The sequence below is a fragment of the Hemitrygon akajei genome, chromosome 3, assembly GCF_048418815.1.
Source record: "Hemitrygon akajei chromosome 3, sHemAka1.3, whole genome shotgun sequence".
Taxonomy (NCBI): domain Eukaryota; kingdom Metazoa; phylum Chordata; class Chondrichthyes; order Myliobatiformes; family Dasyatidae; genus Hemitrygon; species Hemitrygon akajei.
Window position 1 is genome coordinate 28,039,960 of NC_133126.1, and position 16,652 is coordinate 28,056,611.

Sequence of the window (16,652 nt, forward strand, 5' to 3'; positions counted from 1 at the left end):
TTCCTCCGGTTCCATACATACTTTCCCACTGTCACACTTGATAGGTCCTATTCTTTCATGTCTTATCCTCTTGCTCTTCACATACTTGTAGAATGCCTTTGGGTTTTCCTTAATCCTGCCCGCCAAGGCCTTCTCATGGCCCCTTCTGGCTATTCTTGTTATTCAATCAGTTTCAATATGTCAGCCCTGCTTTGGGCTGGCCATTGAAATACTCCGGAACATTCTCTCTTCTCAACAACACACGCAAAATGCTGGAGGAACTCAGCAGGCCAGGCAGCATCTATGAAAAATGGTAAACAGTCAATGCTTCGGGCCAAGACCCTTCATCAGGACTGGGGAAAAATGATGAGAAGTTAGAGCAAGAAGGTGCGGAGGAAGAAGGAAGAAGTACAAGGTGGTAAGTGATAGGTGAGACCGGTAGAGGGTTAGGAAGCCCTTTTCCCCTCTTCCTTCTTGCAAATGTCACTCCACACTTTAAAAAGGGTAGGAGGCAGACAAAAGGAAATTATGGGCCAGTTAGCCTGACTTCAGTGGTTGGGAAAATGTTGGAGTCCATTATTAAGGATGAGAAGTACTTGGAAGGGCATGAAAAATAGGCAAAAAATCAGCATGGCTTCCCAAAGGGGAAATCTTGCCCAGCAATTCTGTTGTAATTCCTTGAGGAAATAACAAACAGGACAGACAAAGGGGAGTCAGTGGATGTTGTTTACTTGGATTTACAGAAGGCCTTTGACAAGGTGCCACAGGTGAGGCTGCTTATCAACACAAGAGCCCATGGTTTTACAGGAAAGGTACTAGCATGGATTGAAGATTGGCTGACTGGCAGGAGGCAAAGAGTGAGAATAAAGGTGTCCTTTTCTGGTTGGCTACCAGTAACTAGTGGGGTCGATGATGTGACTGCTTCTTTTTAGGTTATATGTCAATGATTTGCTTGATGGAATTGATGGTTCTGTGGCCAAGTTTGCGGACAATACAAAGGTAGATGGAGGGCAGGTAACGTTGATGAAGCAGGGAGGTGATGGGAGGACACAGATTGGGAGAATGGACAAGGAAGTACCAGATGGAATATAGCACAGTGAAGTGTATGGTCATGCACTTTGGTACAAGTAATAAAGACGTAGACTATTTTCTAAACGGGGAGAACATTTAACAATCAGAGGTGGAAAGGAACTTGGGAGTCCTGGTGCAGGATTCCCCAAAGGTTAACGACGGGCCTGTACTGTGCTGTACTATTCTATGTTCAACTTGCTGGCTGAGTCAGTGGTAAGGAAGGCCAATGCAATGTCAACATTCATTTTGAGAGGAGTAGAATATAAGAGTAAAGATGTAATGAAGCTTTATAAGGGATTGGTCGGACAGTACTTGAAGTATTTGAGCAGTTTTGGGCCCCTTATCTGAGAAAAGATACACTGGCATTAGAGAGGGCTGTTCACAAGAATGATTTTAGGAATTAAAGGGTTAACGTATCAGGTGTGTTTGATGGCTCTGGGCCTATATTCACTGGAGTTTAAAAAAATGAGGGTGGATCTTATTGAAACTGTCAGGACGAGGGAGCAGAGATCCAATCACAGACTCAGTACCATGCACACAGTGATATTAATTGAGTTACAAATTTCAAGGTGCAAACAAAGTCAGTGTCAAAGTTCAGGCAGAGATCAAAACATCCAGGGAAATCTGAAAACCAGAATCGGGGAACAGGCAGAGTCGATATTCAGACAAGACAGAGTACAGATACAAATGCTGGAAAGGCTCAGGAAAATTCGCTGGAACAGTCTGGCAACAAACAGGTGAAAACACAGGACTGAAATACACCGAGCAATAAACAGAGAGGCAGGTGATAGGTGGAGCACAATGTGACAGCAATACAGGTAATAATGAGAAACAGGTGAGAGACAGCGTACTCAGTGATACAGGGGCCGGAGTAGAGCAGGAACAGGGACTGGAGCACATGGCAATACAAAAACACAGACTGACGGCTAGGGGAAACACAACAGACGAGAGTTCAACTGGAGGTACTGACAGAAACCTATTGAATATTGAAAGGCCTAGATAGAGTGGATGTGAAGAAGATGTTTCCTATAGTGAGGGAGTCTAGAACCAGACGGCACAGCCTCATAATAGAAGGACATCCCTTTAGAACCGAGAGGAGGAGGAATACCCCTCATTATTTTGTATTATGCCTATCAAATCTCCCCTCGTTCTTCTACGCTTTAGGGAATAACCTATTCAACCCTTTCCATTACAGGTCCTCAAGCCCTGTACTGTTACTTTCTATGTTTTATGCTCTGTGTTCCAATTCCAATTTCAAGCTTTGGAAGATGCTGAGATAGGGGTGATATTCAGTTGCAAAACCTGCTGTAATCAGCAGTTAGAACTAGCCACTTTGTCACTGCTGTGAAATCCTGATACAGGAGTGAGTGAGATAAGATGGTGGAGTGGTGTTGCAACAACCACCTTGCACTCGATGTCAATAAGACCAAGGATTTGACCGTGGACTTCAGGAAGGGAAAGTCGAGGGAACACATACCAGTCCTCATCGAGGGAACAGCAGTGGAAAGGGTGAACACGCCTCAATATCTGGTATCAACATCTCTGAAGATCTATCCTTGGTCCAACATAATTAATGAACTTACAAATAAAGCACGTTAGTGGCTATGTTTCATTTTGAGTTTGAGGAGACTCCAGCGAATTTCTGGTACGGAGGGGCTGCAGTGGATTGTAGAATCAGTCATTTCCATCAGGGGGACCAGCCCCACCCCGCCACCCAAGCATCAAGAACATCTTCAAAAGGCAACGCCTCATAAAGGCAGCATCCACCATTAAGGACGCCCACCACTCACTCAGGGCGTGCCCTCTTGTTGCTACCATCAGGGAAGAGGTCAAGACCCTGAAGCGACATACTCACCGTTTCAGGAACAGTGTCTTCACCTGCACTATCAGATATGCGAACAGACAATGAACCAGTCCATGGACACTACCTCATTATCTTTGCTCTCTATTTGCAATACTTATTAATTTAATTTTGTATAAATGTTTCTTATGGTAATTAGTTTGTCTTTTGTGTGTTGCACTGCATGGCTGCTGCAAAGCAACACATCTCACAGCAGGTATCAGTGATTCTCATTTCCTCTGCTCACACCTCAGTCCACTCCGACTGCCTCCCTGTCACTCTGAGGGCCTGCTACTCTGTCTCAATAGCTCTCCCCCCACCCCCCCCAACCCGTCTAACCTGCAGGTGAGGCACCCAGATTCAAATTTAGAGCAAGAGCGGAGCTTTAGTCAAAACAAGCTAATTAGCTTTCCAAAACAGATGGAAAAAACATGCTCAAGAGCTACACGGAGGAGGAACCTCCCATTGTTTATGTGCTTATTACATAGAACACTACAGCTCAGTGCAGGCCCTTCGGCCCACGATGTTGTGCTGATCCTTTAACCTACTCAAAGTCAACCTAACGCTTCCCTCACACATAGCCCTCCATTTTCCCATCATCCATGTGCCTATCGGAGAGTCTCCTAAATACCTCTAATGTATCTGCAGGGCATTGCACGCACCCACCACTCTGTAAAAAAAAAACCTACCTCTGACATCCCCACTAAACAATCAACTTAAAATTAGCCAGTCCAGGTGAATGGTCTCGGCCTGAAATGTTGACTGTTTATTCCCCTCCATCAATGTTGCCTGACCTGCTGAGTTCCTCCAGCATTTTGTGTGTGTCGCTCTAGATTTCCAGCGTCTGCAGAATCTCTTCTGTTTATGACCTAAAAATTGTGCTCCCCAGCCCCCATATTAGCCACTTCCACCCTGGGAAGGAGTCTCAGGCTGTCCACTCTATCGATACCTTGTACATCTCCATTGTCACCTCTTTCTGGTTATGAACTGAATCTTAACAAGAGTGAGCTTTTTCCATTAAATATGCAAGTTCCAATCTATAGACAATCATCACTGTCACCTCTCCTCCTCCTCCTCCTCCACTTCAGAGAGAAGCCCGAGCTCACACAGTCTCTAATCCAGGCAGTATTCTGGTAGATCTCCTCCACACCCTCGTTTTACGATAGAGGAGGAGGACATTTGATCCGTCATGTGCATGCCAGCGCCAAGAAGAGCAATCCCATTCATTCAGAGATGCAGCACGATTAGCGGGCCCTCCCAGCACTCCCTAGTTTGGGTGAGACGAATCGCTGCCGCAGGAAAGCAGAATCCATCATCAGGGACCTCCAGCACCCATCCACGTAACCAACTAATCTGCTAACCCATACGTCTTTGGAATGGGAAAGGAAACCGGAGCACCTGGCAGAAACCCACGTGGCCAAGGGGAGGATGTACAAACATTTTACAGACAGCAGCAGAATTGAACCTGGGTCACTGGCGCTGGAGGAGCAGTACACTAACCATTACAACACTGTGCCACCCTATGGGTTTACTCTCACCACGCATCCACCAAATTACCACAGCACCAGGCCCTTTGGCCCATCTAGTCCATGCTGGGCTGATCTTGTCTACCTGCACCTGGACCATACCTCTCCATGTACCTATCCAAACTTTTCTTAAGTGGTCCAACTGAACCCCCTTATCCGCCACTTTTGCTGGCGGCACATTGCACACTCCCACCCGTTTGAATGAAGTTTTCCCTCAGATTCCCCTTAAATATTTCTCCTCTCACCCTTAACCCATGACCTCCAGTTCTCATCAAAGTTCAAAGTAAATTTATTATCAAAGTCACCACACACAACCCTGAGATTCATTTTCTTGCGGGCATACTCAATAAATTCATAACCGAATAATAATCAAAATAGAATCAATGAAAGGGGGCACCAACTTGGGACATTCAATCAGAGTGCAAAAGACAAGAAACTGTTCAAACACGAACAGAAACCACACCACCACACTCGGAACCATTACTGCCCTAAAACAATCATGTTCCTTAACCAACATGGTTGGTCCGGTCACCTCAACACTGAACTGATCCCACAGCTTACAGACTCATTTCCAAGGACTTTACAACACATTCTCAGTTTAATTTCTATTTTTTTTATTTTCAAAATGTGACTTCTTTTTGCACATTGGTTGTTTATCAGCCTTTAGAGTTGTTCATAAATTCCACTGTTTTTCTTTATTTTTCCTCTAACTGCAAGAAAATGAATCTCAGGGTTATATATGGTGACATACATGTACTTTGGCAACAAATTTACTTTGACTTTGAATGTGGGAGGATTAAAATATAGGAGTAATATAGGATTAGTGCAGCAGTCAGATAGCATGAATTTGATGGGCTGCAGGGTCTGTTTCTGTGCTTTAACTCTTTACTTCTCTCTCTTTGCCACATCTCAAGACAATTGTACCTCACACTCTCTCCATTCACCATCTCCTCCTCTGACAGATTTCACTGAATCAGTTACAAAAAGTTAGCCCAGCACGGTTCACTGCGTTCACACCACTGATCGTAGGCAGTACTATTGACCACATAAACCTTCGCTTGCAAGAACCGCTTCAAAAGTCACATGAACCTTTTAATTAGATTTCAGCCTAAGTACGCTAACATACTGTCGGATATGTTTTTCTGTAGACAAGTCTTTGACTAGACTCTGGCCTGTAATTCACTGCTAGGTAGCTGTTCTTCAATGTACCAAGCCCGTCATTAGGCCTGTAACTCACCCCCTGGTCGCAGTGATCAGAGCAGGTCAAACTTTCACAACTCTGCTAACTTGCTAATGGGAAAGAAGCAGGGAAAGTTACATGTGTCTTGGTGCATGCATGAGACAGAGAGATAAAGGTAGTGACCAGAGATCAGAGTCCCACTCCTGACGTGCGAGAGAGAGAGAGAGAGACACACTCACACACACACACACACACACACACACACATAGAGGGAGTCTCTTCAAGGTATGCCAAATTTGAAGAGGTTTCCCTTCTCTCTTTGACAGGAGTTCTTTGCGATCATCTCTCACTGTTCCCCCTCCGTAATTGCTATTGCTTTTCAAAATTCAAAGTTCAAAGTAAATTTATTATCAAAGTACAGATGTCACCATATACAACCCTGATTTCTTGCGGGCATTCACAGAAAATACAAAGAAATACAAAAAGCAAAGAAAACTGCACCCAAAGATGAACAAACAACCAATGCATAAAGGTAACAGATTATGCAAATACACAAAAGAAAATGCAATTAAATTAACAACTAAAACAATACTGAGAACATGCGTTGTCAAGTCCTCGAATGTGAATCCACAGGTTGTGGAATCAGTTGGACCATATTCTCACCCATTCCCTATGCACAGACGCAGCTCAACCTGCTGAGTTCCCCCAGCAGTTTGCTCATTGCTTCAGATTCCAGTACCTGACGTCTCTCGTGCCTCCACTACTGAGAGCATGGTTATTTCACTTCCACCTTGCCTCTGCGGAGGTCGAGTTTGTGGGAGTGGTTACTTGAGGATTAGTCATTTCCCATAACCTTACACAGCCTTGTTTATCAAGAAACTTGGGACTGAACCCATCCAAATTCAACATTTCCAGTGGCCTTTGTGGAAAAGAGCCACAAATGTTTGCCAGCTTCCAAGAAAAATCAAATCATCACCTCTCTCTCTTAAACGAGCAACTCTTTAACTTTTGAAGTGACCCCTCGGTCCTCCCACACGAGGAATCATTCTTTCCACAACCACCCTGTTGAGATCCTTCAAGATTGACGGCGTGCTGTTCCAGTCATCCCATTACAGGAGGAGGAGGAGGCTGTGGAGAGGGTGCAGAAGAGGTTCACCAGGATTAGAGGGCACCAGTGTGAGGATGGACAAACTTGGGTCCTTTTCTCTGGAGCATCGGAGGCTGAGGGGACATCTGACAGAAGTCTATAAAATTATGAGAGGCATAGTTAGGGTCGAAATGTGTAATACTAGAGGTCAAGCATTTAAGGTGAGTGGGGTTAAGTTTAAAGGTTATCCATGAGGATCGATGCTATATGTTGGCACTGGAATGGGTGACAACACTTGCAGGCTGCACTTGGGTGTGTTGATTATTAACACAAATGACAGATTTCACTGGGTGTTTCAATGCCCATAAGCTAAATGTGTGGGGTCAATATTTTATTGGGGTCAATACCTGGAATGAGCTGTCAGGGGTGGAGATGGAGGTAAATATGATAGAGGTGTTGAAGAGACTCTTAGAAAGGCACATGAACGTGCAGAGAACAGACCCAACCTGGGCTCCACACACCCCTCGGTTAATGGTAGGGGTCCACAGTAGGGAACCCCTGGGACAGAGGGACATGGACATTGTGTCAGCATAAAATTACACGATTAATTAGTTCAGCACAAGATTGTGGCCAAGGACTGTACTGTTCTATGTTCTGGACAGAGTAAACAACATGAATCTTTTCCCCAGTGCAGAAATGTCAAAAACTAGACAACATGCATTTAACGTGACAGGGTGAATTTTTAAAGGAGATGTGCTTTAAACAGACGAGCGGCAGGGGAGGTGGTGAATGCAGATGGGATAGTGGTATTCAAGAGGCTGTTAGACACACACTGTTCCTTAAGGTTGTCAGAGCCGAGGGTGGGACTGGGGATAATCTCCCACTACCTATTAAATGCTCCCAATGGCGTGCACCTCAAATGGCCTCTGACAATCAAGTCCCGCTCCTGGTCTTCAAGTGCGGCTTAGCCACTAAGCCCAGTGAAACCCTTTCTACTGACAGAAGAGGCAAAGGTGTTACTGGCACCTTAAAACCAGTCGCTTCGGGCAGATGAGGCTCATCAGCCGCGGTTGTCAGCTCATCTGGGAGAAGGAAAACTCTGATCTCAAACCTCAGCTGTCCTGCGGCTATACACAGTCACGGGGAAGGTTTCGGGAATAAACCCAGAGGGAAAATTCCGGAGCTGGAGTCCCTAAGGTCCTACGTTGAGCACAGCACTGACTGGCAACTCCTGTGACGCTGCTGGTACCAAACTGTATCGGTCTCTGCCGTTCCTTTGGGTTTATCAGATGTGTGGAGAGGGGGAGCTTGCTACATGGGCGACAGCTCGCTCTCCATATCGTACTGCCCAGGCCTGCTGCAACATCCATGATTGACCCTGACCAATGGACTCTTGACTAGACATACAGTGAATCATGTGCAGGCAGAAGGGATTTAGTTGAATTTGGCATTGAGTTCAGCTCAGACAAGGCAAACCAATCTTGTGCTGTTCTATGTTGAGATTTTTTTTAAAAAACTTTGTTTATCTCTCCTCTCACTTTGGTAAACTCTGCCGTACCGTTCAGAAGAACCTCTGCCAACTATTAACACCCAGTCTTAAATAAGGAGACCAACACTGCACACGGAGCTCCAGGTGTGGCATCACCAATATGCCATGTAGCCAAAGCGCAATCTTGCTGATTTAAAAATTTTTTACTTCCTTTTATATTAATTGTGCTAATGTGCCCTTGAAAAACTCACTCAACCCTTCATTTTGTTCATCGCTGAAAACTCTGACAGGGCAGTGCAGGCAACTAAGCGAGTTAACCCTATCCTGCCCTTCCATCAACTACATTCACAAAAGATTCACAGATGCTGGAAATCTCAAAGCAACACACAAAATGCCACTTGCAAACCTCTTACATTAATTAGATCACCAGAAACTTAGAACAAGATGAAAGGAGAAATATTTAAAGGGGATGTGAAGGGTACCTTCTTCACTCAAAGGGTGGTGAGAGTGTGGAACGAGCTGCCAGTGGAAGTGCTGGATGTGAGATCGATTTCAACATTTAGGAGGCTGGGTGGGAGGGGTATGGAGGGCTATGGTCCAGATGCAGATCAATGGGACTAGACAGTAAGGTGCAGACTAGATGGGCCAAAGGGCCTGTTTCTCTACTGTAGTGCTTTATGACTCTGTAACTCAACAGGTCAAGCAGCATCTATGGAGGGAAATAAACAGTTGGCACTCCAGGCCGAGACCATTCCTCAGGAATGCTGCATGACCCGAGTTATTCTGGCATTTTGTGTGTGTTAATCTGATTCTGGTTCTCCACCCTGATCCTGTTTTTTCAGCCATTGCTTCATTTTGCATTCTTTCACCACCCTCTCCCGCTCACAGAGGCACCAATAATCCACAACGCCAGGGGCAGCTTCTAGTTCCTAGGTGTCAGCATCTCTGAAGGTCCATCCTGAGCCTAACACCCTGAAGCAATCACAAAGAAGGCACACCAGCCGCTGACTTCATTAGGATTTGGTATGTTACCAAAGACTTGAGCAAATTTGTATCGATGTACCGTGGAGAACATTCTGACTGGTTACAGCACTGTCTGGTATGGAGGGGCCACTGCACAGGATTGGAAAAAGCTGTGGAGGGTTGTCAACTCCACTAGCTCCATCATGAGAACTAACCTCCCTGCCATTGAGGGCACCTTCAAAAGGCCGTGCCTCACCACTCGGGACATGCCCTCTTCTCATTACTACCACCAGAGGGGAGCTACAAGACCCAGGCATACAAAGTTCAAAGTAAATTTATTATCAAAATAAAGAATAATAAAAAATAAATAAGCAATAAATACTGATAACATGAGATGAAGAGTCCTTGAAAGTGAATCCATAGGCTGGGGTAACATTCCAATGATGTTTCCAAGAGAAATTAAGTGATGTTAGAGAGTCATAGACAAGTACAGCACAGAAACAGGCCCTTCAGCCCATCTAGTCCATCCCAAAACTATCTAAACCGCCTACTCCCATCAACCAGCACTTGGATCATAGCCCTACCATCCATGTACCTATCCAAACTTTCTCTTAAACTTTGAAATTGAGCTCACATGCACCACTTGTACTGGCAGCTCATTTCATTTCACACTTGTACCACCCTTGGAGTTAAGTAGCTCCCCCTCATATTCCCCTTAAACTTTTGACCTTTCACCCTTAACCCATAACCTTTGGTTGTAGTCCCACCCAACCTCAGTGGAAAAAGCCTGCTTGCATTTACCCCATCTATACCTCCCCTTTGCTCAATCTTCTATGTTCCAAGGAATAAAGTCCTACCTACACCAGACCTGACAACATCCTTGTAAATTTCCTCTCTACTCTTTCAATCTTACTTACATTTTTCCTGTAGGTAGCTGACCAAAACGGTACACAATACTCAAAACTAGGCCTCACCAATGTCTTATACAACTTCAACATAACAACCCATCTCCTGTCCTCAGTATTTTGATTTCTGAAGGCCAATGTGCCAAAAGCTTTCTTTATGATCCTATCTACTTGTGACGCCACTTGCAATTAATTCTGTATTCCCAGATCCCTTTGTTCCACTGCATTCCTCAGTGCCCTTCCGTTCACTGTGTAAGACCTACCATATCTGCCATTTTTCAGACTAATGTTCCAGCCGATCCAGGTCCCTCTGCAAGCTATGATAGCCTTCCTCACTATTCACTACACCCACAATCTTTGTGTCATCTTCAAATTTGCTGATCCAGTTAACCAGATTATCATCCAGACCATTGATATAGATGACAAACAACAACAGGCCCAACATCAATCCCTGTGGCACACCACTAGCCACAGGTCTCCAGTCAGAGAGGCAACCATCGCTATCACTCTCTGGCTTCTCCCACAAAGCCAGCATCTAAATCAATTTGCTACCTCACCTTCAATGTCAAGTGACTGAACCCTCTTGACCAACCTCCCATGCAGGTCCTTGTCAAGTACATTGCTAAAATCCATGTAGACAACATCCACTGCCTTGCCTTCAACCACTTTCCTGGTAACTTCCTCAAAGAACTCTATAAGATTGGTTGGACATGACCTACCACTCATGAAGCTATGCTGACTATCCTTAATCTGTGCATGTCTATCCAGACACTTATATACCCAGTCCTTTAGAATACCATGCAATAACTTTCCTACAACTGACACCAGACTCCCCAGCCCATAATTTCCTAGTTAATGTTTAGAATCTTACTCAAAAGGCAGAACAACATTGGTTATCCTCCAATCTTCTGGTACCTCTCCTGTCACTAAGGATGTCAGCTAGGGCCTTGGCAATTTCTACACTTGCCTCCTGTATAGTCCAAGGTAACACCTTGTCAGGCCCTGGAGATTTATCCACCCGATTTGCCTCCGGACAGCAGACAACTCCTCCTCTGTAACCTGAAAAGGGTCCATGAAGTTGGTGCCACTTTGCCTCACTTCTATAGACTCTGTGTCCATCTTCTGAGTAAATACAGAAGCAAAAAAATTATTTAATATCTTCCCCATCTGTTTTGCCTCCACACATGGTTTACCATTCTGGTCCTTCGAAGGACCAATCTTATCCCTTGCAATCCTTTTGCTGTTAACATATCTGTATAACTCCTTAGGATTCTCTCCAGCTTGTCTGTTAGGGCAACTTCAGGCCTTTTTTTAGCCATTCTGATTTCTTTCTTAAGCGTTCTCTCACATTTCTTATACTCCAGAAGCACCTTATTTATTCCTACCTGCCTATACCTGCAACACACCACCTTTTTTCTCTGATCCATGGCCTCACTTAAGAACTTCCTTCACTTGTTATCTTCACCTTTTATTCTGACAGGCACATACAAGCTTTGTACTCTCACAATTTCACTTTTGAAGGCCTCCCACTTACCAAGTATAACTTTGCCAGAAAACAGCCTGTCCCAATCCACAGTGGCCAGATTATTTCTGATACCATCTAAATCGACCTTTCTCCAATTTAGAATCTCATCCCACGGACCAGACTTATCTTCCTGCATATTTACTTTGAAACTAATGGCATTGTGATCACTGGATGCAAAATGTTCCCCTAAGCAAACTTCTGTTACCTGGCCTGTCTCATTCCCCAATAGCATATCCAGCATCGCGTGCTCTCTCGTTGGGACTTCTATGAACTGATGGAAGGAAACTTTCCTGAACACATCTGACAATCTCTAACCCATCAAGTCTTTTTACAGTATGGGAGTCCTAGCTAATATGTGGAAAGTTAGATTCACCTTCTTTAACAATCTTGCATTGCAGCAGCCTGAAATCTCTGTACAAATTTGTTCCTCTAAGTCTTTCGGATTGTTGCGTGGTCTGTAGTACAGCCCCATTAACATGGTTATACCTTTCTTATTTCTCAGTTCCATCTATAATTCCTCACTATACAACTTCTCCAGTTTGCCCTGAAGGAGAACTGCCGTGACATTTTCCCTGACTAGTAATGCCACCCCGCCCCCTTTAATCCCTCCCACTCTGTTCCCTTTGGTTCAACAGCCTGATGATGGTTGAGGGGAAATAACTGTTCCTGAACCGGGTGGTGAGAGCCCTGAGGCTCCTTTACTTTCTTCCTAATGGCAGTAGCATGAAGAGTGCACGACCTGGGTGGTGGGGCTTCCTGATGATAGAGGCTGCTTGCCTAGGATGTTTCTAAAGCTCAATGCTTTAGGAACTTCACTATTTTGTTCACTTTTTCCACTAATTTTTTATGCATTATACCGTACTGCTGTGCAAAACAATACACTAAACCAGAATCCGATTCTGTTGCAGTGTTTTTAAGCTGTATAACAGAATGAGCAAGACAAGGACGGGACTACTGGCGTTCTGAAATAGAACAAATGAAACTCGAGGAGAAATTTGATAGAGTAATACAAAGTTATGAGGGATATCCACAGGCTTTTTTCACTGAATAGATAGAGGACAGAGCTAGATGCCACAGTTTAAGGGTGAAAGGTGAAATATTTAAGGGGAACCTAAGGGGGAAGCTCTTCACTCAGAGGGTGTTGCAAGTGTGGAACAAGCTGCCAGCAGAAATGGCAGATGCAGGTTTGATTTCAACATTTAAGAGAAGTTTGGACAAGTACTGCGCAAAAGCCTTGGGCACATATACATATAGCTAGGGTGCACAGTACTGTGGAGCGGAGAGCGAGTTCATAACTCCGGCGGTAGCAAACTATGTTGAGAATGGCAAAGGTGAAGCACTGGTGAGACACAGAGGAGTGCCAAGGGTGGGGTAGTGTCGCGGATGCAGACACACCCAGCCCTGAGACACCAGGCACAGTCATTGGATTCCAAACAATCGGTTTAATGATCATTACAAAATGTCTCTCTGGTGCTTCCCGCTCCCTCCCCTTTCCCAACCACAATTCCCCTCTCCCTGCCCCCTTCCCACTCTCAGTCCACAATAGAGACCCATACCAGAATCAGGTTTATTATCACTCATATATGATAAGAAAATATCAATTTTTTGTGGTAGTAGTACAGTGCAATAGATACAATTCCCGCAGTACTGTGCAAAAGTCCTAGGCATCCTAGCTATACATGTACGCCTAAAAGCTTTGCACGGTACTGTACATGGATGGGAACGGTATGGAAAGGTACGGTCCAGGAGCAGGTCAATGGAACTAGGCAGAATATCAGCAACTAGAAGGGCCAAAGGGCCTGTTTCTGTGCTGTAGTACTGTACGACTCTAAGGAGAAACTCAGCAGGACAAGCGGCGGCTGTGATGGGAGAAACGTTTCAGGTTGAAGAGGATTGGTTAGAGGAGCACCAGCCACAGAGACGTACCTCACAACCACCGACAAAGGGGGAGAGATCTGACAGCAGAGGTACACAAGAGGTCGGGAAACAAGAGAGGTGGTGGGACGCACGAGTCTTTCATTCCGTAGTTAGGGACGGAGCATCACAATCTGCGACGGCAATTCAAACGCGCAGGAAGACAAGAAGCTGCAGAGTAGCGGGCTCTATCCGATACATCACAGACACATTGCTCCCCACCATCGGGAGCGTCTACAGGAGGCACTGCCTCAAGCAAGCAATAGCCATCATCAAAAATCCCTATCATCCAGACCACGCCAACTTCTCACTGGCTCCGTTAGGCAGGTTCTACATCACCAGGTTCAACCAGTCAGCTCCTGCATCAACTGGCAAAACCCTCATCACTGTAGTCTAGCAACACTTATGAACACTGATCAGTTTACATTAACATCCACTTTTTTTGTTCTAAATCTGTTCAACTGGGTATGTTTTTCCTCGAGAACGCTGCTTATCTGATACTCTGTGTCTGTGATGCTGCTACAAGTTTTTCATCGCACTTGTACAGGGTAATAACCTCCAGCTGATCTGACATGACACAACTTAGCCCGTGTCAATTTCTCTCTCTCTCTCGTGGACACAAAACCGCACAGTCTTTGACAGGAGTGAGGGAGAACGAGTGGAGGGGGTGACAGCAGTAGTCAATGGGGAAAGGGTGGTAGACCCGGAGATGTATGGAGATTTCAGAGTGAAGCACAACGAGATGTGTTAAATAACAGACCACGGGCCAGGGAAGAGACCAGTTTTACACAATTAATGCCCCAGTGAGCGGGTGAGAGTAAGAGGGGCAACAGGTTGTCAGAGTCTGAGTCAGGGTCATTCACCCCTTCACTCCAACCCTCACACCACATCTCCTCCATTCTCCCCACACCCCTCCCTACCTAACAGCACCCTCTCAAACCTGCTCTGCTCACTCCCCCACCCTCTTCACGCTCTCCTACCCCTTCCCTCCCTCCTGTCACCTGTACCTCTCTCCCAACCTCTTCACACTCCTCCCTCACACCCTCTCTCTCAGCCCTTATCAGTCACACTCACACTCCTCCTCTCTCACCACCTATCTCTCTTGAACCCACTCTCCCCCTCACCCCACCTTTCAACCTCTCCCCAACCCCCTTTTACCCTCTCTCTCACCACCCTTCTCTTAACCCCACTTTCTCCCCTCTCCCACTTCTCCCTCAAAACCCTTCACCTCTCATGCCCCCTCTCACCACCTTCTTCCCCTCCCCATATTTTTCCTCAATCCCTGCTTCTTCGCAACACCCTCTCTGTCCCCCACTCCCTCACACCCCCTAACCCCCGCTCTGTCATCCCCTTTTCTGTCCGCCACTCTCTCATCCCTCTTCTTTCACTCACTCCTTCCATCCCTCTCACACCCCTCTCCCTCTTACCCCCTCCCAACCCATCCCTCTCGTACACACACCCCTCTCTCTAACCCCTTCCCCCTCTCTCTCTTTCACTCACCTCCTCTCTATCAGCCCCTACTCTCTCTCTCTCCCCACCCTCTCTCCTCTCCGCTCCTCACGGACTCCGAGAGCCCGGAACTCCCCCCAGCCGCGGACTCTGCTCACACCCCGGAGATGCCGCTGCCCGGCCTGGGGAACGTCCCAACTTGGGACGCTAGGCGCTAGAGGAGCCAAACTTCAGGCGGACTCACCCTGCAGGTTCTGTACCCTCAGGTCGCTGATTTGTCCGATTAGTTCCTCCCGCTGAAACCAGTCCCAGTCGGTCGCTGCCATCCCGTGTGCCCGGACTCCGGCTCTCGGCGTCCCCTCAGTCCGGGCAACCAGCTCGGCGACCGGGCTAGGCGAGCGGCGAGAAGGGGGAGGGACGGAGCCTCGCTCACTGGCACGGCGTACGGGGCGGAACCGCCGCCGCCTCCTCCCGACGTCTCGGCACTACCTGAGCTCGGAGAGGCAGGAACTTCCTCAGAGTCCAGGCACACCCTCAAGTAGGCTCCCGGTGCAAAGAAACACCTTTAAAGAGACATCTCCTCACAGACTACAGGCACACCTCCCAACTCATAGACGCACCCACTGTACAGTCACTCTCAAACTGACACCCAGTGTACAATCACACCCTCAAACCGACACCCAGTGTACAATCACACCCTCAAACCGACACCCAGTGTACAATCACACTCTCAAACAGGCACTCAATATACAGTCACACCCTCAAACTGACACCCAGTGTACAACCACACTCTCAAACAGGCACTCAATATACAGTCACACCCTCAAACTGACACCCAGTGTACAACCACACTCTCAAACAGGCACTCAATATACAGTCACACCCTCAAACTGACACCCAGTATACAGCCACACTCTCAAACTGACACCCAGTGTACAATCACACTCTCAAACAGGCACCCAGTGTACAATCACACTCTCAAACAGGCACTCAATATACAGTCACACCCTCAAACTGACACCCAGTATACAGCCACACTCTCAAACTGACACCCAGTGTACAATCACACTCTCAAACAGGCACCCAGTGTACAATCACACTCTCAAACTGACACCCAGTGTACAATCACACCCTCAAACAGGCACTCAATATACAGTCACACCCTCAAACTGACACCCAGTGTACAGCCACACTCTCAAACTGACACCCAGTGTACAATCACACCCTCAAACAGGCACTCAATATACAGTCACATTCTCGAACAGACACTCAATATTTATTTACTTTGAAGTGTGATGAGATTTATATAACTGATGTTATCTAACATCCACGGCTCAAAAAGGAACAATTGCTTCATTTCTACAGGTAGTAAATTGTTATAAATTTTGAAATTTAATATATTGATGAAGAAGCTTAATTTTGCTTTGTCCTATTTTCTTTATCCCTCTAAATAAGGGAAAGTTTCACTCCCACGCTCTCTTCATAGCAGATTTAATTCTAATTCTTCCTATTTCCTCCCTTTTCATTTGTCAGTATTCTCATTAAATGACATATATTAAAGGTCCCATCTTTCAACAAAGTCGCGGGAGTCTGGCTACCAGATACTGAAAGACCTGGGCAGAGTGGACTTGAAGAGGATATTCCCATTAGTAAGAGGGTCTAGGACCGAGGCACCGACTCAGAATAAATAATCAGAATCAAAATCAGGTTTACTATCACTCAGC

At 46.0% G+C, this 16,652-nt stretch overlaps 1 protein-coding gene across 1 annotated transcript in view; it reads right to left on the reverse strand.

The window, feature by feature from the left end:
- LOC140724798 (uncharacterized) overlaps positions 1 to 15,465 on the reverse strand; it is an 81,589-nt gene extending 66,124 nt beyond the window's left edge. Inside the window, exon 1 of the mRNA XM_073039422.1 lies at positions 15,173 to 15,465. Coding sequence (XP_072895523.1) covers positions 15,173 to 15,254 — 82 coding nt within the window. The 5' untranslated portion in view covers positions 15,255 to 15,465. The remainder of the gene's footprint in view (positions 1 to 15,172) is intronic.
- Positions 15,466 to 16,652: the final 1,187 nt, after the last annotated feature.